The sequence below is a fragment of the Rissa tridactyla genome, chromosome 1, assembly GCF_028500815.1.
Source record: "Rissa tridactyla isolate bRisTri1 chromosome 1, bRisTri1.patW.cur.20221130, whole genome shotgun sequence".
NCBI classification, from domain to species: Eukaryota; Metazoa; Chordata; class Aves; order Charadriiformes; family Laridae; genus Rissa; species Rissa tridactyla.
Genome location: NC_071466.1, coordinates 160797629 through 160825464, shown reverse-complemented (window position 1 = coordinate 160825464; position 27836 = coordinate 160797629). Strand labels below are relative to the sequence as shown.

Below are 27836 nucleotides of genomic sequence, written 5' to 3'. Positions count from 1 at the left end.
AGGCATTAAGGATCATCAGGACCCGATTAAGAACCAGATCCAAAATGCTTGAACAAGAGAAGCATAAAAAGGGGGAAAAATAAAAAAGGGAAAAGGCACAGCTGTGAAATTAAATACATAGTAATTGATACCTAACAGATTTGGAGGTTTATATTCTTGGCAGAGTTAAACTTTTGCCTTCTAAATGCTATAATGTGGACAGAGTGGAATTGATACTTTTATCTGAGCATTTTTCCTGGGATATGGATACCTTTTGAGTGCCCAGTATGGAGAGGGAGAAAACCCTGTTATGTGTACTGGGGAGACATCAGTGGAAATAACATGTTTTTCAGTACAAAACTTTTCCTGCAGAGCCCTCTCAAGGATAATTCCAACAAAAATAAACAAAACAAGAGCAATAATTCAAATGATTGATTATAAATACATGCTAATTTTGTGTATTTATTTATCTGGTATAATACTGTTATCTTGAAAGTTCTGCTGAAGATTACTGCTGGATATTTAGTGCTCCTTTAAATGCCCAACACTTAGATTGTCTTGGTAAGTGCTGTTCAGGCTGAATTGACGGTTGCACCATAGCTATCACAAGAACGTCACAAGTGCTGGCCCTTCAATTTACCCACCCTAGCTGATGTGTCTGCTCTTACAGAATGTACTCATCATAGTAAAGCACGAGTCACTTGAACAGTTGTAATAAAAAAGCGGCATTGCTAGTTCAAAGTGTTCAGAAGCCATAATTCACTGTATCTAAAATTATAAGTTTTTAAGAGTTTTGTCTCCTGATTTTTTCATCGTGACGGGTCATGTTTTTTTCAGCTTTCTCCTGCCGAGATGAAAATGAGATCTTACTGCAAAGGAAACAAGCAAGCAAAAAGCACTGATACTTTTTTGTGTAACTCCAAGATTTGACTTTCCAATAAATATAAAATATTGCAAGACTTTAAATATAATATTAAGAATGGGAAATAGTGAGCGCAGGCAACAAATTCTTTGCTCACTCTTACATTTTGTGTGCTTCTTAATGTTGCGAGATAGAACAAGATTTAATGACTGTCACATAATAGTAGAGTAGAATAGACCTATGTGGTGTTTAGGCAAGGCTGGAATTTTACTTTCCCTGTTGATTGGATTCAGTCAGATTATTCAGGGAAAGAAAGAAAAACATTGTCTGATGGAATTTACAATAAATATTTGTGCTCATCAAATAAGAAACTAAATCGTTTCTATAGAAGGTGCTAGTATAAGGTGCTACTATGAATTTTAAATACGTACCTGGTGAATTTACAGTTTCTCAAAAGAGGAAAGGCTGTCCCTCAAAACATAAGAAATCACATTCAAATGTCCTGCCAAGTGGAATTTTACCATAAGGGACAAGATACATATTATATACTAATAGAAATGTAGGATTTTCCTCAGAGGAGCACGTGAAGTCTGACCTGGTATAACTCAGTATCTGTGCTATTTTAATGATAGTTAAGACCAGAAGAAGATATAATTTAAAAAGTAAAGGTGATAGTAATGCCACAATAAAGTATTCTTATTCTGTTGTCAGCCTGAGTTTTTTTCTGGGCAGGTGGTCATCATTTAGAAGGAAGAAGACCATGTTCTCTTATTTGCTGTAAGGGTATGTATTGCAGCAGCCTGTTCTCAGAGGGGAAAGAAGGGTGAAGTAAGTAATATTCTTCTAGCATTCACTCCTCAGCCTTATCCTCTGTCAGTTCTTAACAGCTGATTCCTGTGTCTAGGTTTGTTCAAATTAATAAGGAATATGTAACTAAAAATAATTATATAGATCCTTCCTTTTTCCTAGAACAAGGTGGGAGTAGATTGGAAGGGAAGCTACTTTTTCCTTTTTTTTTTCTTTTCCCTTCTTTAGCTTGGCCTTTAAAGGACTTCTACAGTTGAAGCATTTTTTTATGTAGCTGACCTATTGGGTTTTTTTCCGTGTCTGGTTGTTCTTTAGGCATAAGGTGTGTTGATTTGGGTTTTTTTAATATGAAATAATTTTGGTCAAGTCTCCATCTATTCCGCTTAGACTTTAAGGTACCAAAAATTATTTCATGTTATAGAAATGAATATATCTATAATTACACTAACAAAGGAAGATGAATAGATATTTTAATGAAAGTCTATCAACAGAAATAAAGGGCAATTGCAAGACTATAATTGACCACTGCACACAGCCCATTTACTCCCAAACACAATACGAGAATTTTTGTAAATGCCTCCACCTTCATCTTACCCCAACACAGGAACTGGTCATAGACATCACTTTAGTTCATAGTCTTGGTCACTGCAGAAAGCCTATGGCAGTCACCCCTGATCACAGCCTACCTAACAAAAGCACGATTAAAAATGCCACCCTGTAGTATTTCATTTGTGCTTCTTAAAGAGGCCTCCCACAGTATATTCCACTTTTGAGAGAAATTCCTGGAGATAATGAAAACTTAGAAAACAGGAGATCTACTTGAGAAAAAAAAAAACAACAACAAGATAAAGCGTTTATTTAAATACGTGCTGATCCCATTTATATTGAGCACTGCTACCCTAATTGAGTAAAGCAACTTTATTTTAGAATACTAAGTAAGCATGTCAGTGGGGCTTAACCTCAATGTTGTCCTACACAAGAATAGGCATATTCTTTAGGACCCTTATTTAGGTTCCTAAACATACATTAAGATGTTTCTTTGCACAGGAGCAAAAGTGTGAATTAGTTTCAAAGATATAACTCACCTCTTAAAAGACAAAATCTTAGTAGGCAGAACATCGAAATCTTGCTGTCAGGTGATGGTATTTAACCTTAATAAACTTGTGGCTGCTCAAAAATGAAAATTTTCATTTGCTTGCTGTACTGGAAGCTCAGCAGGTTTGTGATGGGGCACAGGGGATATGGCCCACATTCTGACCTACCACAGTACAGCACTGTGTACATTTATGGTACAACATAAAAGTGACTAACACCACCATGCTGTATGCATGCAGAATGTCATGAAATATTAGACCTATGCTTGTTTTCATCAAAGTCACTGAGTTTTGCCTTTGACTCATTTGAAATAGGATTATGTTTCTGATACGCTTTTTTCGCTTCTGTAACAAAACAAGAATATCATAAAGAAGAGTAATTTCCTCATGTTTCATAGGAAACCTAGGTCACCGATTGAAATGAAATCTGTATCTACCTGATATGATATATCTGATACAAAATCAGTTCTGTACGTACTTATTCTATCTTTGTAGAAGGAGCATCTCTAATATATTAAAGCTAAATATTTTTCTAAAAGGTAAACGTTAAGTAAGTTAATGCAAAAAAGAGGTTCCATATTACATGTCAATCGAGTCTGGTCACCAAAACCAGACTGTAGTCCTGGGATAGATTTCTGGCCACGCTGAAGCTAATTCTGAAACCACTGTTGATTTTTGTGAGATAAAGGCACTACCTTTGTGATGAGAAGTAAGAGTATATTTTCTAGTTTGTTTGTTTATTTTTATTTCATTACTCTCCTTTGTGTATATTATGGGGTCTTAAGATTTTAAGTAGAAAAGTATTATTTTATCAAAGATAATAGATTGGCCATCTGTGTCTTTCTATTTGGAAAAAATGGAGAAAGTTAGAAAATGTGAAAATCTATTTAGGATTCCACTGAACTGCATGGACAACTTATTGCTGTTTAACGCAATTATAAATTTTGCAAATAGTCAAACTAGTTGCCTTTAGCTAATTTGTGAACTGTTGTTCTAGGTTGTTTTTTTTTTTTAATATTATGACTTATTTTTATATCTACTATTTTAAAATGCTACGTGTTTCATTTCTGATGTCATAGCCATGACATGTAACCTACCATCTGCATCACTGCTGTGATGTTTTATTCTTTGCAAGGTGTGTTAGAAATTTTGCTGTATATAGTACATGACGATCTGTTGTGACATTTTTGTTCATGAGGAGGACGGGAAACTAAAGAGTTATTTTATCTCTTGTCATAAATTAAGATAAATGTCATAACACTGATCAGCCTTCATGTGTTCTGAATACAGTTATTTGCATTTTCCCCTTACTGTTCTTTAGGTCTGAAGGGGCTGAAATGGCAAGTGCAGCAAATGAAAAGTGCTGAGAATGAGTGGGGAAAATAGAAGACTCAATACTGAAAGATATGAATAGCTTATGCAGTGCTATGTCATCAGTGAAATAACACTGATGTTATTTCCTAACATCATATTAAACTAGAAATATAAACTTGCAATAATTCTGTCTGCATGTGTAATCTTCAGATACGTTTAGAAAGAAGAGAAATCATTGTTTTGAAAATTTGTTCTTTGCTACTTGCCTTTATATATATGTGCTCATATCTGTCATTGATGGCTAGAGCTCTGTAAGATTTGAAGGTTCGTACAAATCTGGTTCTTGCTAAGGAAGAAATGCTGTGGTGCAGAATTCGGATTTTTTTATTTATTTACTTATTTATCCTTGAGCAATCCTTGATGGTCAGTCAGTATTCAGACAATCTCCTTTTCCAGCAGCCTCAATCAAAATACCAGCGTATGGTTCTCTGATGGCATCTCTGTGCCAAGGGAGATTAAGGGATATAACAAGCTTTCCAGCAGGCTTCAGCAGCACCAACCAGCCTGAACTAATACTGCAGCATTTCTGTAGATGTGTTGAAAATCAGCTTCTGAGATTGTGTGTAACAGTGCTGCCAAGTGACTTCTAGCAAGACACATAAATTTTACCAAATTTTAAACAACCACTTAAGAGCCTAAATGGTGTCTTTTAGAGAGGCTGGCTACCTGCATTCCCTTAGACCTCCTTTTTTCAGCCCATCTCCCATGTTTAACCAAAGCCAGACTTGGACATCTTTTGCTTTACTGTTTGTTGCTGCCTGATAAAAAAATCATTCAGGTCTGTTAATAGCAAGCCTATGATGGACTCTTAAACCGAAGTGGTACGGAGCTACATGGGGGCAGGTATCGGTGTTATGGATTCCATAAAGATCTTCCCAATTCTTTTCTACGTTTTCTTATCCCTAAAACAAGTGGGCCTATGGACTCCTCTGGTATTAAACAGATCTGTGCATGCCTTGTCTGTCAAATAATTATGAAAACATGGAGAATTGCATGCATAAATGTAATCTACACAATGGTCTATGTTTATCTGTATTTTTGATACTACAGTTAACCAGAGGGGCATGGCTATGACTGATGACCAAGAATCACATTCAGGAAACGAAGTTCTGGTCTGGAGAAAGTAAGATGAGAAAAGGCTAAACAGAGAGCCATGTGATGATATTCCTTTGGAGGAGAGGGTCACATCGGGAGGTCACTAGGAATTAATGGGCTGAATCTGTCCTCTGGAGTTTCTGCATGTCTTTTAAGATGACTGGGCTGTCTTGTCACAGAGCAGTTGTTACACATTTTTCAGGTTGTAAGGAAGCTTAGGTAAATGCTTTGAGGAATATGCAAAACTCTGTCTTACGTTATGCTTATTAGAGATATTCTGGTTGAAATGAATGGTTGCATTTTTCCTGTTATGCAGGGTTAGGACTGTTTTTTGCTGTAGCTTGTAGACATCAGTATGTATAAGTGCGTTTCTTCTGAATGATTGGCCTGATGAGGGTAAGGAAGGATATGGAAAGCAGACTCTCTTGCCCAGGTTCCCCAAATCCAAGTGCTGTACAATCAGGAAATGCATTATAGCATCCATTGTTGCTTCAGCAGGGAAAGTGTGCTTTACATATGCAAATACTGCTTAGAAGTTTAACTTAATAATTATCAGCTGGAGTCTCTATTGATGAGCAGCTGAGGCTAATCATCAGCACAGAATCTGAATTAACTACTACTAGGCTTTGATTGAGCATACTTGTCTCATGCTTCTGGTTACTGTGGCAATTGTAGAAACCTATAGGTATTTTTATAATCTTTTCTAAGCTTATAGATACTTTTTGTACTTTCTGTACTCTTAAAAAACACTGTAAAATGCTGTATTTTAAACTTTTCCCTTGCAATCTCTTCCACAGTGTTTTACTGAGCAGGAACCAACATAAAAGAGTTTCAGTCTTTTACATCCTACTGCCACGAATGATAGTCACAGTACTGTGTACAGCTGCAGGGATGCATTTGGGCACATCCTTTGCCTTAGAGAGCTGTAATGGCTGCCCGCTGTTGAGTATGTATTCTGCTATATCGGGGCCTCAGAAGTTACCTTAACACCAAGCTCACACCTGAACATAGAGAAATCTCTGGGCACAAGATATCCAAATGGTTAATGGAAAAAGAGATGCATCTCCTCCATAGGAAATCTTCAGATTAACAGATCCAATTGTCTTCCCTCCCACTCCTACTGTACACCAGGGAAATTCAGCTGGCTACAAATACTTACCCTGCAGATATCATTCATATGCCTTTTCCTAAGTGTGCTTTATTATTCACATCACACTCCTACAGTCCCTCCACAGCTTCCCTTCTAATTATTCCCTGCTTGCCCATTCCTATGAACAACCAGTGGCATTCACCCACAGTTAAGGCAGTAAGTAGTCCATCCTACTATGAATTTGATTTCTCCTTTTCCAGGAGATGCCACAGTTTGTTTAAATTCATCTGGATTGTAACTCTGAAGATTTATAATTGAGTTGCAGAAGGTTTCAGCTTCAGGGCACAAACACCCACTAGACTGTAACCCCGTCGTGAAGGTGGTAGAGAGAAATGCTTGAGGGCAAAGGCAATCGGGCTGGCTCAAACCAACTCCACTGACCACTTAAACGGAGTTGGATGCTTTGCACTGCAGGAGGTAAGAGGTGTTGCATGACCCTTTGGGTCAGCCAAGCTGTGCGAATAGTGACCTCTAGCTGAGTAATGATAATGTCTGCAACTGATCTAAAAGGGGTCATTTATTTGTGCCCCCAAGTGACCTCTGCTAATTGTGATGTGGTTGTTTATGAGAAAAAGTCGTTGCTAAGTGATGGCTGGTCATAGGCTCTGTAGAGAAGTGCTTCTGCCAAAAATACTATAGGCAGCACCTCTGAGCCTGGATAGGGTGGTCAAGGACAGAAGAGGTATTGACCCTCTTCTGTTAGGGGATTCTCTGCAGTATACTTGCAGAGCATTGTTGTAGGAGTTTTCCCTCCAATACCCATTTGGTGTCTGAACATTTGGTGTGCTGTCACGTTGGCAGTCTCTACCTGCATGCAAAGCTTTTGAAAAGAAAGAGAATACCCCTCTAGCTTTGCGGAGAAAGAAATTCCTTTTCTCCTCTTTCTCCCCCCACCCCCCTTCCCCAACTGCTACAGAAGTGGTTTGCCAAAAAATCAGCATCTTTACAGGAATGGGGCTTGGAGAAAATAACAATTCATCAAGAGCACAGATGGCTTATTTAGAATCTAATAGGTATTAAAACATTATTTTCCCCAAGCTTTACTCCTGATATTGATAACGTGTTATCTTTGCCAAGTTCCCCTCTTGATAACATGTTATCTTCGTCAAGCCAAGTCCCTGATAAAATCTTATTTTCACTCAGTGCTTACTCTGATAAGACATTATTTTCTTAGATCTCCAGTCCTAGTGGAAAGGGGAAAAACACTGTTTTTAGTCCTTTTCTTGGAGAGGCATATATTTTGCCAATGCAATGCAAAGCAGGGAAAGGAAGAATGAGAAGATGACAGAAGAAAGAAAAAAAAAAAGTCACTGTGTTATAGACAAGAAAATGAAAAATTATTTTAAGTCTTATGGACTCTTGTTTTAAATTTGCAAACAAGCTAACATTCATAATGTTAGCTAATAAGCTAGTATTTCATTTGAAAATACAATCTATTGAAAAGAGCCACATTCATTTTCAGGAAAGGTGTATGATATGTTTAGATTTTCTTTCCCTCTTTCTTCCTGCGTTCTGTTGCTACGTGCTTTTTCTTTACCTCAAGTCTTCTACAGTTTACCATCCTTATTATCCCGTTTAGAAGTACCAGATTTACACTCCCTCAGCCAACACATAAACAGCTCTCTGCGGCTATGCAGTGTGATGCCATCGTTGACGATACAATTGCTAACTCTTTCCAAGACACAACCCCATCCTCATTTTGTGTGCATAGCAAATGCAGCAATGTGGTGAGTGGTTCTTGGACCACTCCGTTTAGTTAATTAAAGAGACTGGAAGGTGTGTCATGAACAAGGTGGGGGAGCATAGAGAGAAAACTGACAGCTTTGTAGTTTATGAAGTCAAATCTGCCCTGGAAAATGGTTTCTGTCTCTACCACTGAGTTCGTTACATGAGGTTCGTAAAACAAAGCTGTTACAAGTGACTGCTAACTGTATTTTCTTTCCCATTTTCTGGATTTCCAGCTTGGAGACTCTTGCATTACAGAAAAGTTAAGTATATACTGTTGCATATGTAGGTGATGAGCTCTGTCCTCTGAACAAATGAAGTGCAGAAAAGGTGCTTATTTGTTGACAAACTGCATCAGAACCGTCTCAATTGTGCATCCAAAACTGATATTTTCTTCTGGCGTTAATGACTCCAAACTTCTCTGCCCTGTCTGTAAAGAGGGACTGATAGTACCACCTTTCCCTCAAATAACGTCGAAAAATAAGGCACTCATCCCCTTGCTGCATTCAGGTATTATAGTGATTGGCATCATAGGCCAAGGAGGGAATAACTAAGTCTTTTTTCAGAGCATGGTATGAGTGGTCACAAACTAAATGATGAGCTGAAGCAAGCTACCGAACAGCTGTGAGCACCATCCATCCTGTGCACGCAGTGATGCCAAGGTTCTTTGGAAATAAAGTGGTGATCATGCAGTTAATGATCCTGTCATCAGGCACGAGGGAATGACAGCAAAGATTGGACAGGAGACTGTCATTCTCACATTTGCAGACTTTTGAGTGTTTGACTTTTATAGGTGTGTTGACCCTGGCTGGACACCAGGTGCCCACCAGAGCCGCTCTATCACTCCCACTCCTTTGCTGGACAGGGGAGAGAAAATAATGGAAGGCTGGTGGGTCGAGATAAGCACAGGGAGATCACTCACCAATTACCGTCATGGGTAAAACAGACTTGACTCAGGGAAATTAATTTAATTTGTTGCCAGTCAAATCAGAGTAGGGTAATGAGAAATAAAACCAAATCTTAAAAAAACACCTTCCCCTCACCCCTTCTTTCCTCCCAGGCTCAACTTCATTCGCAATTTCTCTACCTCCTCCCCACCAGCAGCGGAGGGGGTCGGGGAACAGGGGTTGTGGTCACATCACACATTGTCTCTGCCGCTTCTTCCTCCTCACATTCTTCCCCTGCTTCAGCATAGGGTCCTTCCCGTGAGAGACAGTCCTCCATGGACTTCTCAAATGTAGGTTCTTCCCACGGGCTGCAATTCATCATGAACTTCTCCAGCATAGGTCCCTTCCACACATCCATTCCACGGCGTGCAGTCCAGCATGGGTCTCCTACAGGATCACAAGTCCTGCCAGAAGACCTGCTCCAGTGTGGGCTACCCACAGGCTCACAGCCTCCTTCAAGCAACCACCTGCTCTGGCATGGGGTCCTTCTTCCACAGGCTGCAGGTGGATATCTGCTCCATGATGGACTTCCATGGGCTGCAGGGGAACAGCCTGCCTCACAATGATCTTCACCATGGGCTGCAGGGGAATCTCTGCTCCGGCGCCTGGAGCACCTCATCCCCCTCCTTCTTGGTGTCTGCAGAGTTCCTGGTTTCACCTGTTCTCACTCCTCTCTTCAGCTGTTGTTCCGCTGTAGTTTTTTTTTTTCCGTTTCTTAACTATGTTATCCCAGAGGCACTACCGCTATTGTTGATGGGCTCAGTCTTGGCCAGCAGTGGGTCCGACTTGGAGCCGGCTGGCATTGGCTCCATCAGACATAGGGGAAGCTTCTATCAGCTTCTCACAGAAATCACCCCTGTAGCCCCCCTGCTGCCAAAACCTTGGCACGCAAACCCAATACACTATGCAAACCTTATGTTCTGTGGGTGTAGGGTTTTTGTGTATGATGCATTTAATTTCTGAATCCACTGATTGTAGAGGGCTGTTTTGTTCAAGGAAAGGACAGTGGGAGGGCATCTCCGTGTATATGAGCAGCAGGCAATAATGTGATTCTTTAAGTAATGGTGTTCTGCAGTGGAATTTAATGGTTCAGGTTTGGGTTCAATAAAACATGTTAGCATGGTCTTAAGTACCATTAAAAGCAGTGGATGTGAACACTGACTTAGCACGTAAAGGACAAGATGAAGTGCCTAAGTGCAATTACTATTGCCGAAGTCCAAGGCTAATGGCTGATTGGTGTCTTGTGTGGAAACAGTCTCTTCTTGCCAATGAACGTGTAATTTAGCATATATGTTGTCCGCGCCAAATCCTGAGAAGGATTTGTGCTTAATATTGGTGGGAGCAGCTTTTCTGTCAGAGCTCAGGAAACTTGTTTGGGCACTATGGAAAAGCTTGGTTGTCGTTTATTGTGCTGTCTCTGTCTAGTGAATGTCAGCCTTCAGTGTTCTTGCTGTGACACCTTTCAATGGCACAACTTTCTACCAGTGAAACTTGGAAGCATAAGCTCATAATTGCCTCACATCATATTAGAATGAAGAAGTTCTGTGTTCACAGATCTGGAGTAAATTGCTCAGACTATATGCCACTATTAAGATGGTTATTTGGGCAAGGTTTTCTACTTCCAGCTGAGATCACACTGCAGAGATTTACAAAAAGGTGTAGGAGAAAAAAATGCCTCGGTGAGTGTGAGAATAGGCACCTTGGGATGCCTTAGCACCTACTCATGGGGGCATATATCTTAAAGTACCAAACTGTTAACAAAAAGAACTTCATTCATAGCTGCCCATATAACCGATACCTACCAGAGCATCCAGCTGAGTAGAAGTGGATAGAGTACTAAGGTGTTAGATGATTAAAGCTGAGCTAGAGCTCCAAAAGAAAAGGTATAGTTTATCTGCTTACGTAGAGCTTTTATGTCTCCGTAGTCCTGACCGCAGTCTTCTTACTTTTCTTTTCCCTTGGGGTCCATGGAGTTCTCTACAATGGTCTTTATGGGGAAAAAAATAATTGTGGAATGAACTTCAAATGATTTTGCTCATGGCCTGAACAGGGGAAAATTTATGACGGTGGTTGCCTGCTATCCCAGTTCTTTCTGCAGAGTGTTGGCTTTTGGTTAAAATTGTTATACTGCTAGTCCTCAAAGGGTGAACTGATAATATGAATTTTCAACTGTGAACAAATGTGAAATGGAGGAGTGGTGTTTTCTTGTATCTGTAGTCAGACAGACTGAAACATTATCTGTGAGCAGCATAACTTCCTCTTATCTCAGAGGCAGCCTAGAGTTCACTGTCATCAGTTAATTCATTATTAAGGCATTACACGCTATTAGGCAGGGGATGAATAATAGCTAAAACACATAGAAACCTCTGGACCTTGTAAAGATGCCAAAAAACAAGCAGTTTGCACAAAAGATAGCAAAAGAAATGTAAAAAATTAAGGAAAAAAATCCTGCAACATGCAACATAAATTTGCCTGCCTCAGTTAGTTCCTAACAAAGTTTTAAGCATTTGAGTTCAGATCAGGGTCATCTGAGAAATTCAGGATCCCTGCTTCTGCACTTGTCTTCTCCTCTGAATCAGGGTGAATTTTTCTCTCTTGCACTGCGTTTTTCTCCTTTATCCAGCCCTGCAGTTAACCTTTGGGTAAACTTTGTTTTCTCCATGGCTCTTTTCCCAGCAAGCTTCTAATGCCACTGGGTCCTTTTCAGGACTATCACCTCTCCAAGTCTGATAACTGCAAAACTAGGAACTTGGTGTTAATGCTTATCCTTTAGGTTTTGCCATGTAAGAAAATTCCACTGCTTTGGTCCCTCTCCTTTCAAATAAACTATGCTGGATTGTGTTCTATGGGCTTTATTTCTTTTAGTGTTTTAAGGTGCTCTGCATAAGTAAGGTTTAATGAAATCTTCTGCCTTAAATACAGGTGTCTCCACATATGCAGAAACATTCAACAATCCATAGAATTCATAACTTGCATTTTGTCAAGTTTTCTGAAATGTTGGACCTACTGTGATATTAAGTCATTGACTGCTGTCAGTCATGAAATAATTATTCAAGTTTGTGTTTTGTTTTGAGGACAGTGGAAATTTGTAGGTCATTTTTATTTCTTTGTTACGGGTGTATTAACACAGAAAGTCTGAAGTAAAAGGTCTGACAGAGATAGAAAAAAAAAACTAAATCCAAGACTGCCAGGGCCCAAAAACAGAGCAATAACCCGAAATGAAGAATAAAAAATAATAGCTTTATTATTATTTATTCCACCATTCAAAAGTGTACGGCTTGCTTCAGAGCACAGCAATGTTCCTTGCAGTGTTCCCTGGGAGATCTTTTGTCTCAAAGTCACACAGACCTCGTTATGTGTTATGTTATTTTATTTTGATTTAGATTAGATAAAAAGTACCTAGACATCAGCTCAGAGCACTCTGCCAGTTACTTCAAACTATAAAATTCAAGTGCAGTGCAGTCAGTTTAACTCTTGTACCAGGCAGCAAACGCAGTCAATCAAATATTAGTGGTCCCTTACATTAGTCCACTTACTCCTTCACCGGTGAAACACACAGTCCTTGCATTGCCTTGAAAGCTGATCAGAAGCAGATCAGGGTGGCGTGTGCTGGTGTTTGCCTACGAGGCAGTAGCTCCCAAGAGGCATGTTGCCATGTCTGTATGTTCACTGAGGTAAAAATATCTTCACATGTCCAGTCTGGCAGTGGGACTAAATCAAACAGTACCTTGCCACCAGCCTTGCCAACCTCAGATGTGCAAAAATTATGAGCTAGGCTATCTCAACATTTAAGACAACAATTATTTGATTTCCAAGTCTTAAGATCAAACTCAGTTCACTTTTGATTTTATTTACTTTTATTTCAAATGGGTCCTGGAATTGTCACATTATCATTTGCAGCAGGGAGCTGGGGTGTTAGGAATATACCAAATCCATCAAGATACATCTGAGAAGAATCCATAATGTTAGTAACAAAACATGACTTGTCCAGCTGTACAAACCCTGAGGAGATCATCCCAGAAAATATCGTGGACTTAGCACTTTGTAACAACACATGGATAATTTTTATAGTAAACCAATACATTTTAAGTAGTTATATATTTCAGATCAAGAAGCTAGCTGGTTGCATAATTCCTGACATGGTTTCCTTACTGCCTTTTACATACCAGCAGAAATACGTACTACTGAGAAGACAGTAGTGGAGTTTACTGGCATTTAAAGCTAAGGCTGCATAAACACTGAGCTGGTCTCGTTAGTTGCTGCAACTTCCACTCTGAGGCAGTCAGGTGATATTTTCTTTCAGCTCCTTTCTCAGACTGTGCTGTTTCTTCTAAATATTGTGTAGAAACAGTTCAGCTGTTCTCATGAATACAGCTACAATTGTTCAGATGCACAAAATGGTATCTTTTTTGTTAATTTTGAATTTCGGCAAAGCAACATTCATGACCTATTGATTTATGTCTGTAGAATAGCTAGAGAGATGTCTAATTTTTTTCTGTATTTTGAAATTTTGATGAATGTTGTTCTGAGATTTACTTCCATATCTTGCAACTTTCACGCACGAATCGCTCAGTACCTTTTCTGGTAATGATTTGAGAAGGTAGCAGAATACAGGGACGAGAATAGGAAGAGATAAGTAACATCTGTGTCATACTGGGTATTCACCAACTATGGAGTTGTGATTGCCAGTGAAGTCTTTGGCTAGATTTTCGTCGTAATTGTATGTCTGATGATAATACAGGTTGGTTGTTGTTTGGGTGCTGTTTTTCATCTGAGTATCTACACAATACACTCTTGCTGTCCAGTTATAGGAATGCAATATAATCACATCCAAATGAGTTTTAGTCTTCCTAGCTTGGGTATCAGCAGCTGAGAAATAACACAATTTCAGTTCCATGCCTTCCAAGCTAGATGGAGAAAGATAAGTCAGTACTTTATTGCACTGCTAATTGCAGCATTGCTTTTTCCTTAATGTTGACATTTGTCTATTGTTGCACCCATGATTTTCTGGCTTTTCAAATCTGTCATTTAATTTTTAATAACTATTTCTGTGAGTGTTCAAGTTCCAAAATATCAGTAGCCAAACTTCAGAATCTGTCTTGAGACATCTTCCAAGCTCGGATTTATCCATAAGCTTTGCTAATGGTAAAAAGAGTAAATTAGAAAATTTTTTCCAGGAGAAAATCTACAAGCAAATGCAAGATACTTGATCCAAATGGTGTTTTAAAATGAGGACAGCTATTTATATAGATAACAGGAGGTGTGAACACCTGTATAGCTCAACAATGAAAATTAGAATTGAGGTGTTGATTTCTATAGCTGTTTTTTCGTGAACTCAGTTTAGAGGATGGATCACCATTCATGAAAATATGAAACAGTGGGAGAGAACAACCAAAGAGCAGGTCGTTATAGCAGGGAAATAGTTTTGAGTCAGAGGGTGAGAAATGTACTTGTTAAGAGGAACTGCTGCACAGTAACTGCGTGATTTCCATTTTCTAAACCACTCAATCTGGTGTTAGTTTGATAAAGCCAAAGGGACTCTCTGCGTTGGGAAAATTATTAAATAGCAATATTTTTTTTCAATAGATGCAGGTGAAAAGTTATTATAGAAAGTTAGTACTGAGAAATACCTTAGTATAAGATACGTATCTTCACTGTAAAGGAATGTCGTGCTAATTATGACACTGTGGATAACTCTCACTGTCTTTTGCCTTGTTTCAAGTTGATTTCAATTGAACATTTTTGAACAGTAGTTTAGTTTGAGGGGTTTTTGCCACCTTTCAAACATTTGTGCTCTGTGTGTATATATATAGCTTTATTAAAGTTATGTGAAAATACATCACCTTTGAAAACACTAAAATTTGGTAGCAATAATATACTGGGAAGTGACAGTAGAATGTGTTGCAGTTGTTGTCTTTGGTTATGGACCTTTGTTTCAGGTTAATTTATCTTTTTTATACTAATTTTTTAATGCTGTTTTGAACAAAGAAGATAGCTTTTGAAAATGTGGAAATGAAGTGTTTCATGTATCTGGAATATAACTTTTCAGTTAAAGGTGTTGAATTGCACCATTTTGCTTTTTTCAAAATTCCCTTGTTTTTTTCAGCCAAAATACTTTCCAGGATTTGACCCACGTGTGTATTGAATGTTTCTGTCCGTCTGAACCTCTTATTTCTTAGCAAGCACATAATACTGTGTTGCTGAATGAAAACCATCTGCTCCTCACATGTGAATCAGCTGGGGCTACTGTTTGGCACAAAATGGTAACCAAAATGCTGTAGCTTGACTGTGGAGAAAATGGGGAATAGAAGAATTATTTTGTCTTGCATGCATTTCTAAAATATATTTAACTATATATTAGTTGTCTTTGAATTCAATGCTTCTATTCTTGACTGTCTTCCCAGACTAGAGACTGGCAGGCAGCCCTATCCAGAACAAAAGAAACACATGCTTATCTTTTAGTGTGGTTTTAAAATTAGTCAGACCTGTAGCTCATAGAACTTCAGCATTTGTCCAAGTTTACCATGCACTTAAGCATTGCCTTGAAGTGCCAAGTCTGCATAAAACGCGGCTATATTTGAAACCCATCCCTGCCTCACGATGCTGACATTGAAGGAAAATGCAACTTCAAGCATATTCTGAGAAACATTTGGTTTCCTTCTCTCTTCAGATGGGAAGCCAGTGTCGCTGTCTCCACTTGAATCCCAGCCCCACAGTCCTCGGTACACGGCGTCGAGCCAGCGGGAGCGTGAGAGCTTGGAAGTCCGCATGCGGGAGGTGGAGGAGGAGAACCGCGTCCTTCGCAAGCAGCTCAGCCTGGCACAGAGTCGCAGCCCCTCGCACCACCATGGCAATCACTCCAAAACCTACTCCATGGAAGAGGGGACGGGTGACAGTGAGAGCCTGCGGGCTGGCATTGTGGCGGGGAACAGCTCCGAGTGTGGGCAGCAACCAGCAGTGGAAAAATGCGAGGTAAATAAACAAAAGGAACCTGCCAGAAACAAAGCATGATAGGTTTGATCCTTTAAGGACGTTGCAGATCCCTGTCTCCTTCCCCTGAAACTATCTGCTCAGAAACCAGCCTCTTAAAGGACTACTGGGCGCAACCTTTTAGATAATGCTTAATTATTCTTTTTAAAAAAAACGTTAAAACATCTAATCATCTGAATATCTTTTGAGTTATTTCTTGAACAGTTTTTTGTCTTTTTCATTCTTGTGTCCCCAAACCTGGTGTAAAAATCAAAGCCTTGTTCCAAGCTGACTTCAGTACAGCTGTGCTGATAAAGACCTGTGGCAAACTGACCCTCTGTGTTTCTAAATTAAATGAAAGAGCCACAGTGCTTTGAAAAGCCTTATTCCTTTGTTTGTGCATCTGTACTAGAACAGTTCAGGGTTTACCGGTAATTAAATTGTGGCTTATGGAGCCAGCCTGTGCTTTTGAGTCACTTTCAGGAGTGTATCTGGAGGCTACTGAGGAACCACCTGCTTTGCATGAGTCGTGCTCAAGAGGTGTAGTTAACTGCAGGGAACAGGAGATCTATTTCCAAGAAGGTTTTAGGGGGTTGTTTTGGTTTGGTTTTCCCCATTTTATGCCAGTGGTTTTGTGGATGTCATCCAGCTATTTGGTTGTCAGATATCTGAATGATGACAGTTCCAAATATGGTTAGATCTGAAATGGAAAGTCTTGCTAAAAGACCTTATGCCAGTCCCAGCTGGTGAAGATATCAAAAATAATTCCTCCCTTTATTTCTGCAAAGAGGGTAATACCATATCACCTTTTATCTTGCTTTCTGCCACTGGGAAGATAGAAGTTGAAAGAAAATAAGTGGGAGAGAAAAAGAAGTCCTCATTATCTCTTCAGATAAAATATATTTAATTGGAAAATATCAAATATCGTTTAAAAATGAATTATTGCTTTCCAGTTGGACATCGTTGTCCGTCAGTGTGTGAAAAGGAACCAACATTATGTTAAAGAGAGGGAAAAGGAGGAGTCTGTTTTTCATTTTCCCTCCTCCCGATAACAAGGGCCTGATTTTCCTCCTTGTAAGCATTTGGCATTTCTTTCAATAAGGGAAGGTTCAGGCCATCAATAAGCAAACCTCACTTCTGCCTTATTATCATGCCAAGCAGTGATGAGCTGAATGTCAGTTCTTGGTTGTTCAATGTACCAACCAATTTGGGACACAAAAATAGCAGCTTAAAGGAGGAATAGTTTAAGTGGCCTTTCAGTTTATAATGTGTTTTGCCAATAAATTTACTTGCTCAGTGGGGTTTAACATTGTGCTGGAGGCAATGGTTATATAAAATAAGAAACCTCACTTTATTTGCCAATTCCCTATCTCACTGCATACTATTTTGATAACGAAATAGCTTTTTCTTCTTTTTCTTAAGGAATTCGTTCAGTAATTCAGTAACAGCAATGGAAGTTAAAATTAAACTTCCTTATTATCAGATTTGCCAGAGGTCTCATCATTTATCCTATTACCGTAGATTCTGGTTCCATGTTTGTGTGAGTGGTATCTTGTCTGCATTCACCCTCTGTTTTCAGTGTTTCAGCTGTGTAAACTAAATCTTTTTTAGCCTCTGACCATGGAATATATCACAACAAGAGTCAACAACTTGGGAAGAAAGAGACAAGGGTCCTGAGAAGACGACTGGGGCCCTGGGAGAGACAAAGAGAGCTAGGAAAAAGTTGTTTATTTCATTGAGGCAGTTCTTTGAGATTTACTGGAGCTGACATTTCAGAATCTCATTTGGGATGGTCTTTAGTGATGATTAAAACATTCAAGAGTGCAGTTACAATGATTGAACATTAAGTATCTGATAAAGCATAATCTGTGTCATAATAATTGTGATCTATATCAAAAAACAGTGGGTTTGTTGTATTTCAGCCACGGCTTCCTGCCCTGTTGCATCACAGGAGAGCTCTTCTAGTATTATAAAACAGACCAGCGTTATATTGCAAGAAAAAGTCAAGAGTTCCAACCAAGAGCTTTAGCCCTGGAGGGAGCAGATCCCTGTCATGCCTTTCCAGTAGGAGACAGTTTTAACACAAACCTTGGAAACCTAACTAAGAGTAGTCCTTACAGAGATGTAGGCACAAATAACAAGCTTCAGATGAAGAGCATAATGCTGATGGAAGCTAACAGAATTATATGACTCTTTCTTATGATGTTATCCCAATATCTTTCCAGCTTGTGCTTCTGTAAATCGTGCATTTAGTTTGAATTCAGTGTTCATTTATAATTTTTTTAAAGATTATATATTAGAAAATGGTCAGCAGTATAGCATTTAGTAGCTTAGCAGAATATTATCTGAAGCATTTTTACAGGCATATTTGTACTGTTACTATTCTCAATGGTGTTACTCAATAGGGTTAAGCGTGTAGTGCTCCAGAGCCACAAAGAAAAAGCCCCCACCAACCTAAGCACTGTAAAACACAGGAAAAGCAGAAGGTACTGCCTCTGGAAATTATTTGTAGCATATTTACATTTTTGTGACATGCTTTTAATATCTCTTAACCGCATTCAGCAATTATTTATGAAGAATTAAGTAACTGCAATGGAAGGCCTGGCTAATATTACTGGAAAATTATTGAAGTATGAAATGCTTTACCAAAGATTATTTCTACCTATAAGAACTAATTAGTGTTTGTTAAGCTCATTATTTCACCATTACTAAAAGTAGCCTAAGGAGGAAAAAAACCCCAACATCTGTTTTTCTAGGCACCTTAAACTCCTCATCAGCGTGGGATCTTATGTCCAGTTCTTCATGTGGCTTTGGATATTTTCTTCGCATTAATATTACCCCAGAATGGACTTGCATGAAGTACTTCTTTCAGAAGCAGTTTTTCCTGGTCTGTAGTGGCTAAAAGTGGTAGTTTTTAAACGACGTCAGCATGCACGTTGGATTATTTAAACTCCCTTTCCTAAAGAAGCTTAACTTCCCTATATGCCCATCTGTACCTGGGCCTGAGTGCTCCCTAAACTATTTAAAATCAAAAATAATTCTCTCTGTGTCCCTGATCCCCAAGCTTTAGGAAGAACAGCTTGATTATCTTCCACAGTGTTTTGATTATGTATTCATATCTGTATGTATAAGCAGAGGAAGAATTTATAGAGTCTGGAAAGCACGATGTATTATCATTTCATCTGTTGCTGCAGTGAGTTCTATTGTCTAAAAGTAGCTCCAGTGAATGGCCTGTGTCCAGACTTCTTGCAACATCTACTAGTGATGAACATGCCTATCATTCAGTTTAAAAAGAGCGTTGTAGGAGGATGGACACTTTCAAGGAGCTCAGTTTAGTCCCACAGTGACTTCTGAATATCCACGCTAGAGTCTGACAATTAGAATCATCATGGATTGTAAACAGTGAGGAGCAAGCCTACCATGCACAGCCTTGGTGTGAGATGTTTGGAGGGACACGTTGGACCAAGCAGACAGGCTGCCACATGTTGTGGAAGCTGTAACATGCTCTCTATCCAAACGTTTATTTGGAACAAACATGGAAAAAACTGGAAGTAGAACTTTTCTTGTTAGGATGCAAACATCTGCAGACAGTTGAGGTTGTTGAGTGCATGTTGAGTTATCAATCTTACCACTATTTTGTTCAACAATTAAACAATGAGGGAGAAGAAAGTGAATCAAGAAAAGGAGGAACAAACTGAGTCTTGCAGCATGCTGTGGGCAAAAACTTTGGAAAAAAAGGACTCGGTTTCTCTTCTTTTTGAGGATTATTGCTCTTCCCTGTAGCTGATTGCAGGAAGGAATAGAAGTGATAAATAGTATCGAATGCCACAGAGAGGGTGAGCAAAGGTGTGCGGATGCCTGTGTCTCTGAACGGGAGAAAGATATTCAGAAGAGCAGCAAGTGCTGCCTTCCCACCGTACGCTGGCTGTAACAGTATGGAAGACAACAGCACCTGCTAAAATACACCAAGGAAAGCATACTTTTAATTTTGAAACAAAGAAATTTAGGAAAAGGAGAGCAGATGTGGGAAGTCCTTGACAGAATAAATTCTGATTTTGAAAGGTGGAGAGAGAGGCTGTGAGGAGAGCTTTTCTGACAAGTAGAGGTAGTATAAAATGATGTTGACAGTGATATGACAATGCTGTTCTGTCAAAACCCATAAAATGTCTGTGCTTGGTCCAGTGTCTTCAGGTAAAATGTTTAAAGCAGGCATGAAACCATTATCAGTTAATTTGACTTAAATTGGCATTGAAGGGAAGGATCTCAGGTCTTCCAAAAGCCTGAGAAAGAGCATATGGCAACCAGAGAGGAGGCAGCGTGTGCAGTGTCAGGAATCTGTGCACCCACAGGAACCCATGCCCATAAGTATGGTACAAACGACTGCTGCAATAAAAGTTGCCAGCAAGCAGCCTCTGTTCTCCCCTGTTGTTATCACAAGAGAGAAACACAATCGATTTTTGCAAAGTGCTGAGCATGCTGGACTCCCATTGACTTTAACATAAATTTAAAGCGCTGAATACCTCACAGAGCTGTTGCCAAAATGTACTGCAGTATCTTTTCTTTCTCACACCTCTCTGGACAGACAGTTGCCTTATTAATTCAAGTCCTCTTAAAACCTCGGATCTTCAATGTGCCTCAGCTTGTGAGGCACACTAAGGCAGGAGGCAGCTGCAATGTTCATGTGGGGGTTGCACAATGGCACAGCCACTTGGCAATTACATGATTCAAATTGTGCCCTGTACCAGGCGATGTTAATGGAAGGGGTTATGGACTCCTTAGACGTGCCCAACACATGCCACCTCTTGTATAAATCTGCTTCTGTTACAAGCCAGACTTCGGGAATCTGTGACTATGTGAGGAGGCAGAATTCCTCATTTGTTCTCTGCGTAGTGGGCTTTCGGTGGAAAATGAGAGCTGTGTGTGTGAGAAACCAGCTAACCAAGCTTCAAATGGGAGCCAAATGAGGCTTCCCTGCAGTTTCACAGCTGTGGCCCCGATCACAGCGTTGTGCTGCCAGCATGGTGAACTCTCCTTCATTTTTGTGACCACTAAGAAACAGAAAAATATGGAAGCTGAAGTCAAAATTTGCTAAGAATAATTGTCTTTTGTCCACAGGGAATAGCAATGGCTAATTTTAAAAGCAGAGAAGAGTAACTTAGCAGCATTTTTCAAATTATTACTTACTGCCTTAATAATAATGATTAGTAGCACCTTTTCAATTTTCCCTTTCTTCTTGAAGAGATGAGTAAACCTCTGCCTTATATTAAAAGGGAGGTAAGAAGGCTAGTATAAGTGATAATTTACCAAGGTGCTGGCGTGGGGAGAAAGTGTGTGGAGGGGATGTATTTAACTTCACGTTAACACTGCCCAGTACAGCCCTTACTGGTAGTCACAAGCAGGGAAGTGGCCACCTGCCTTCACAGCTTGTGTCCTGTCTTATCACTGGGGTACACCCAGCCCCTGGCAAACGAATTGTCTGTCCCACGCATGCTCATCCATCAGAGCTTGCTCTCCCTCTCCTTAGTAGCTGTCCTTAAGACGGAAATAATGCAAAATTTCTAAGAGTATATCTGCTTCAAGTTATCAGACTTATTTTTAAACTTCAGTTCAGAAGGTTAAAGGGTCTGCATGTTTGCATACTCAGAATTTTGTGTGCTGCGAAACGGGTATGTGTGTGTGTACACACACGCGCACACATGTGCTCTTAGCTAATGAATGCAATTCTGTTCAGACATCTGATGTAATTTAGGGATAGTAATGACTTTGGAATGATGATGGTGTTATAACTCAATTAAGATGTTTTTAACAAACTGCCTCAAGTGGGCTGCAAACAGCTGCAAAACGCCCACTCAAATCTTTAACAATCGCCTCACTAAATAATAGCACTGTCATGTGTGTGCTCTCCTTAATGAATGATAGAACACAGGAGCAGGCTTTAATTTTTGTTCTTTTTGTTCCTTTTCTCCCACAGACCATCCACGTTGCCATTGTTTGTGCAGGGTACAACGCCAGTCGGGATGTTGTCACACTTGTCAAGTCTGTCTTATTTCACAGGTAAGGGTAGCTTTCTTTTCTTGTATATTTTATATCTGATGATGGCTAAGTAAGCTCTTTTTACATTGATTCTCTTACTTCAGAAGCAAGTCAGGTTCCCTCCCCTGGTTGCTTTTTCTTTGGAAGGAAGGAAGCGTGACATTTATGACCACCACAAATAGATTCACCTGTGTAAAGATTTTTAGTGAATTAGAGGGATCAGAGATCCACGTGTTACCCCTGTTGCATTGTGGGAGTAGGGACAGTATCTATCTGTACTGTAAAGCATCTGCACACTCCTGAATGTTGTAAAATAATAACAATAATGGTAATAATAGCATTGTATTCATTTAGACTATTTCTGGTATCAGTTTTTTGGCACAGGTGTAGATGGTAATTTGAAAGCTATACACATAAATACACACTGGTTACTTGACTATCCCAGCTTCCCATTTAGACATTTATTTTTCAAAGTGAACCTGTTACTATAGTCAGTATTATTTCATTAAAGTCAGATTATTTATTCTGGCTTTGGAAGGGCTACTCGCAGTCCCCTTGCAACCTGGTTTTAGCACGTGGAGCACAGTTAGATCCCAGAATTGAGAGGCATAAATGTACAATGAAGAGAAAATATTCAAATATTCAATTCCCTTAATAAACAGCAGCTCCAGAAGAGGAGAAATGGTATTAAACTGTGTGTGGGCATATATGTATATGCCTTGTCCAGTTTAGTTATGGCTCTCAGAGATGTTTTTCGACAGTGTTGCAAAAAGTGGATTAAAATAGGGAAGTGATCAGACTCTTTGACACAAACAGGACAGACAGACTAATAAAATATGCACAGAGTAAAAAGAGTTTAGTAAGGAGGAAGTTTCAATACGCTGCTTTATATTGAATGATAATTTTATTGCAGGGAAGACGACTCTTTTTCATGTCATGTGCTAATTTAGTACACCATTTGAACTTTTACCCATTTTTGGTAATGTACAATGCTCACCTTGTACAATGCGGAAGCAGACTCAGTAAATATTGTTTAAGAGGTTGGCTAGAGTGCAGGTGGAGAGGGCAAATTCTCCAAAATACATGAGCAACTTTCACTATCAGCACGTAGCCTTTGCAAGTCTTTCCAGAAGTAGTATGTTCATGTTAGATGAAGGCTAGGAGCAGAAAAGCAATGCTAAAAGAAGCATAACAAAAGCAAAACAACAGTAAAAACCTGTATCATGTTCGGTGCAGGATTTTTCTGAATGTTAAAATCCTGTTAAATTTTAAAACTATATCTATTTCCAATTAGACTTCTGAATTATTCAGTGTAAACTGGCTTTCTATTGCAAGGATGTGTGGCGTTTTGTCTATTTTGATTCTTGTTTCTAAAGGATTTCTTGCAAATATGCATTTTTATGGTGAGATGATTTATCCAAGTGGTTAGCTTCTCACTGTTTTTCTCTCCTAGTACTTGCATCCATTTTGAGAAGACTCTAATCTGTATTTTTCCAAATGTTCTGTAAATAATAGGAATCTCACAGCTCAAAGGTTTAAACAATCTCTTTCTGTGTTACTTAAAGGAAATGTCCCTTTTTTACATAAGCCATTCATCTGAGCAATTAGCAAACTTATAAACAATTCTGCCATATAATGGCACAGTTATGTAACTTGGAATTATATTTCATTAAAAATATGAAACCAAACCAAAGGGAATTAACTAATGAAATGTTAGTACAGTTAGTTACATTCAAGATAGCTGGTCTCACTTGTTTGCTCAAAACATACTTAAAGACAAATCTAAGTCTGTTTCTGCCTAGAACTAGCTTTTTTGCAAGGCATAAATTCGCTAGAAAGGGAAGATGTTCTCAAAGAAGACTTAGAGCTTCTTACAGACATTTCTTCCTTATCTTCTATAAAATACAGGCATCTTAAGCGTCTGTTAATGCTATGGCTACACGTGCAGAGGGCCATGCCTCAGAGACACTCCTTTCTTGGATCTTTCTCTTTGGAGACGCAATGGTGAAGGCGACTGGAGAATAAAAACCAAACAAACAACAAACTCAGCTGAAAATTGATTTAGAATGAAGATTCCTTGCATTGGTTTCCATGTGCAGTGTTATCTTGGTGACTAGCATGCACTTGAAAAATTATGTGTGGAAAGAAGGCTTCTTTTAGTTGCTAGGATCTATTTAATTGTAGGAATGAAGGATGGAGACAGCTCATGATACTGCATTAGGAGGAATGAGTTAGGAGAGCTGGAGGTGGTCAGTTCAGGTAGTGGATGCTTCTTTACATCAGTAGCAAGTTCACCATCTGACTTGAAGGTCATTACTGAAAACAGGCATGGAGATGTTTTTTCTTCTAACCTCTAAATGTTCACCAGGGAATGTATCCTAGCTAGCATTGTCCAATAAGCCAAGCAAAATAGACCTTTGAAAGGACTCTATGTTTCCAGTGGAGAAGAAGTTTGCTTGTTCTATCCTAATTTCTGAAGTTAGGCTACTGGTCCTTCATTTGTAGGATCACCACATTCAATATATATAAAGTTTTGCAAGAACAGAATGAACATGCCTCCAAACATACTGTCAGATTATTTTCTTTTCCTTTTTTGAAGTTTCTTACAGTCAATGTTCAACGAAACCTGATATAGCATGTGCAGAATTTGCCTGTAACAAGAGTGTAGGAGAGCATATTGAATAACTGAAAGACCCTTGTGTCTAAATCACGGCTGTTATGTAGCCAGGCACAGTGTGGGTTCTTCTTGGGCAGCTGTGGCATGGCACCTCAATGCTGCCCTGCAAGACCCTGAATACAATCTACTGGTTAAACAACTGGCCTCTCAAAGCAACCACACTTAATATTCTTGCCTCTTTCTGCCGCACTTCAGTTGGTGTTTGTTGTTAAGAGCACTGATTTCAGTGAATTTGTCTGGAATTCATGGAAATGTCATAGAATCATAGAATGGTTTGGGTTGGAAGTGACCTTAAAGATCATCTAGTTCCAACCCCCCTGGCCTGGGCCGGGACACCTCCCACTAGACCAGGCTGCTCAAAGCCCTCAACCTGGCCTTGAACACTTCCAGGAAAGGGGCCTCCACAACACCTCTGGGCAACCTGTTCCAGGGTCTCACCACCTTCACAGTAAAGAATTTCTTCCTAATATCTAATCTAAATCTCCCCTCTTTCAGTTTAAAACCGTTACCCCTCATCCTATTGCTATATTTCCTCATAAAGAGTCCCTTCCCATCCTTCCTGTAGGCTGCCTTTAGGTACTGGAAGGCCGCTATAAGGTCTCCCCAGAGCCTTCTCTTCTCCAGGCTGAACAACCCCAACTCTCTCAGCCTGTCTTCATAGGAGAGGTGCTCCAGCCCTCAGATCGTCTTCGTGGCCCTCCTCTGGACCCATTCCAGCAGATCCATGTCCTTCCTGTGCATGTCATTTTTAATGCATTTATTAGCATTTTTGTCTAGTTTAGTAATTAAAGCATGTTTTAGCTGTGCATTTTGATAGAAAAAAAGAGGTACCTAAATTCCCTAGTTCTGTAGGGAATCCCTACTTCTCTAATGGAAAAATTCTGAGAAAAGGAGGCCATGTCAGTCTAATTGTCTTCCTTCCATGCATTAACATATTTGTTACGCCCCCAACTTTGAGCTAGAGTGCTAGACAGGGAGACACAAAACAGCAGGGGTGCTGGGTCATTAAGAACAAGAACTACAGGAGTTTCTATAGGTGGAGTGTGCTGTCTATTCTCTCTTGCGTGAATGTACAGCAGATCGTGCATATTGAACATTTCAGCTCTCCCTGGGTCTAAAAAAGCAAGTTTCTGATTCTAGTCATACCATATATATATTGTAAGACTGAGGAAAGCTGCTTGTTCAAACCATTTGAGAAACTATATCTGTCTTCAGGTTCCAAAGAGTGGGAAGAGGAGGGGAAAGGGGTGGTGTGGTTGATTCCTTATAAGAACAGCACAGTTCAGAAATGTGTTTCATTCCCAATGGAAAAGGAGCTTGATTCCAGTTTTGTCTTTAGAAAAACGTATGCTCAAGCCACAAAATCCCAGCAGCTTTTAACACCCAGTTTGACATAACTGACAGTCTGTTCTCAGGAGGAGACTCAGCAGAGCTGGGACAGTGCAGGGTTTGCAAACTCTTATAAATATGCATTGGCAGTGCTGCACAGAGGGAGGCTTGTAGAATGAGTACTTAGTCCAAGTCTGCAACTTTCCTGCTTTCCTCTCTTGGGCATCTAGTTCCTAATTATGACAGATTTTATAAATCTGTTGCAGTGGTAAAAAAAAAAAAAATCTCTGAGCCAGTTTAACACAGCCAAGCTCATATTACTGTGTCCTAAGTGCAACTTAACTTTAGTTTTTCCAAAGCAAAAGAGTGAACCCTAAAAATTAAAGATATTGGGAAAAATGGGCAAAATGAAATGCAAGTGGTTTTGGAAACAGTGTATACAGTAGTATGCAGAAATCATCTCCGTTTCTTTTTCAAGTGTCCTGTGGCTAATAACTCTCCTTGAAACTTTTTGCAACTACTGGTCCAAGTTACGTTGGTCATTTTCAGTGTTTTTGTTTATGAAAATTATAAAGCTTAGAGTGCCACAGAAACAGACCATGAGATACAGTTTTATATTGCAAAGATGATTTCTGTCTCTGCTTAGATAAGTCTTAACTTGAGTAAGAGTGAAAATTATTTTTAATGTACTCTTATCTTTTCCAAAGACAAGCTAAATACCATGTGTCCTTTGGGAACAAAGAAAGGCCAAAATTACAAAATCGTAATGTTGCTGGCAGTTAGGTCAACCTGAGAATCTGTGAAGAATTAACTCCTCTTTTGTGCTAGCTAATACTGGCTTCTTTTTTTTTTTTTCTTCCCTCTCTTAGTCCCTCTTCTTTGGAGAAGTGGTCATGGTTACTTCTTTAGCTGTACGCTCAATCTGTCCTACAGCAATAGTGGCATTGTAATGCTGGTGGGGTTTTGTAGTGTAAATAAACCCAGTCAACTAGACAAATGCTTTCTAATACAAAGTAGCCTCTTTGCTTTAAGAAGGTTGCTTATAACCTTACAGTTAAGCGTATGTATAAGCATTTTTAATATTAGAATATGAAACTGTTATAGATTGCTGTATGAATTCTCAGAACAAGTAGAATAAGGCAAACCAAATGAAAATCTAAATTAAATAAAAAAGATGACATGTAATTTCCAAGTAAGAGTCTCAAGTCAACACTGGCTGGTAATTAAAGCTTATGTAATCTAATGGCTGTATTCCAGGGAGACCACTTTGCCTTAATGGGGTTAATTTGAGAATTTAAAACCTCTGTCATTGTTTCCAACTTTTCTAACATGTCAGTCTATTTTGTGGGAGATTCTTATGGCAAAAACTTATGCCATAATTCATGCATGAACTATGTTTCTCTGGGTTTCTCTGATGAACAGGTTTCTCTGATCAATATAGATGCATCAGTAATGCACACTTCTTTTTGTATTTTCTAGCTGTCCTAACAATGGAGGCATAATGGAGAAAGCAATGTTTAAAAAAATATGCCCATGAATCTCTTCCTATTTCCCAAAGTGCTTCTATAAATTAACACAAAACAAGAAGATCCATGAATGAGGCAGCTAGTACATCTTTAAGATCCCTCCGATAGTTTGGGGAGCATTTTAATCAATACTGGATATGAAGGGGTATGAAAAATCTGTAATGATTTCCAAATTAAAATTCTCCCTGTATGAGAGAGGGATTGTCATATGGGCATTAGGAAAAAAAAATTTCCCAAGCTGCCTTTTATAATTTCTGTTTGAAGTTCTT

The 27836-nt window shown here is 39.2% G+C and overlaps 1 protein-coding gene across 9 annotated transcripts in view; it reads left to right on the top strand.

Annotated features, from left to right (window-relative positions):
- Positions 1-27836, top strand: part of LARGE1 (LARGE xylosyl- and glucuronyltransferase 1) — a 290753-nt gene that overhangs the window by 123915 nt on the left and 139002 nt on the right. For 7 of the 9 annotated variants that reach the window (XM_054192882.1, XM_054192875.1, XM_054192866.1 and 4 more), the window contains 3 exons: positions 1574-1624; positions 15704-16005; positions 21974-22056. In XM_054192882.1, the coding sequence (XP_054048857.1) occupies positions 1574-1624; positions 15704-16005; positions 21974-22056 (436 nt within the window). The remainder of the gene's footprint in view (positions 1-1573; positions 1625-15703; positions 16006-21973; positions 22057-27836) is intronic. The other 2 variants (XM_054192917.1, XM_054192856.1) reach the window with 1 other exon arrangement.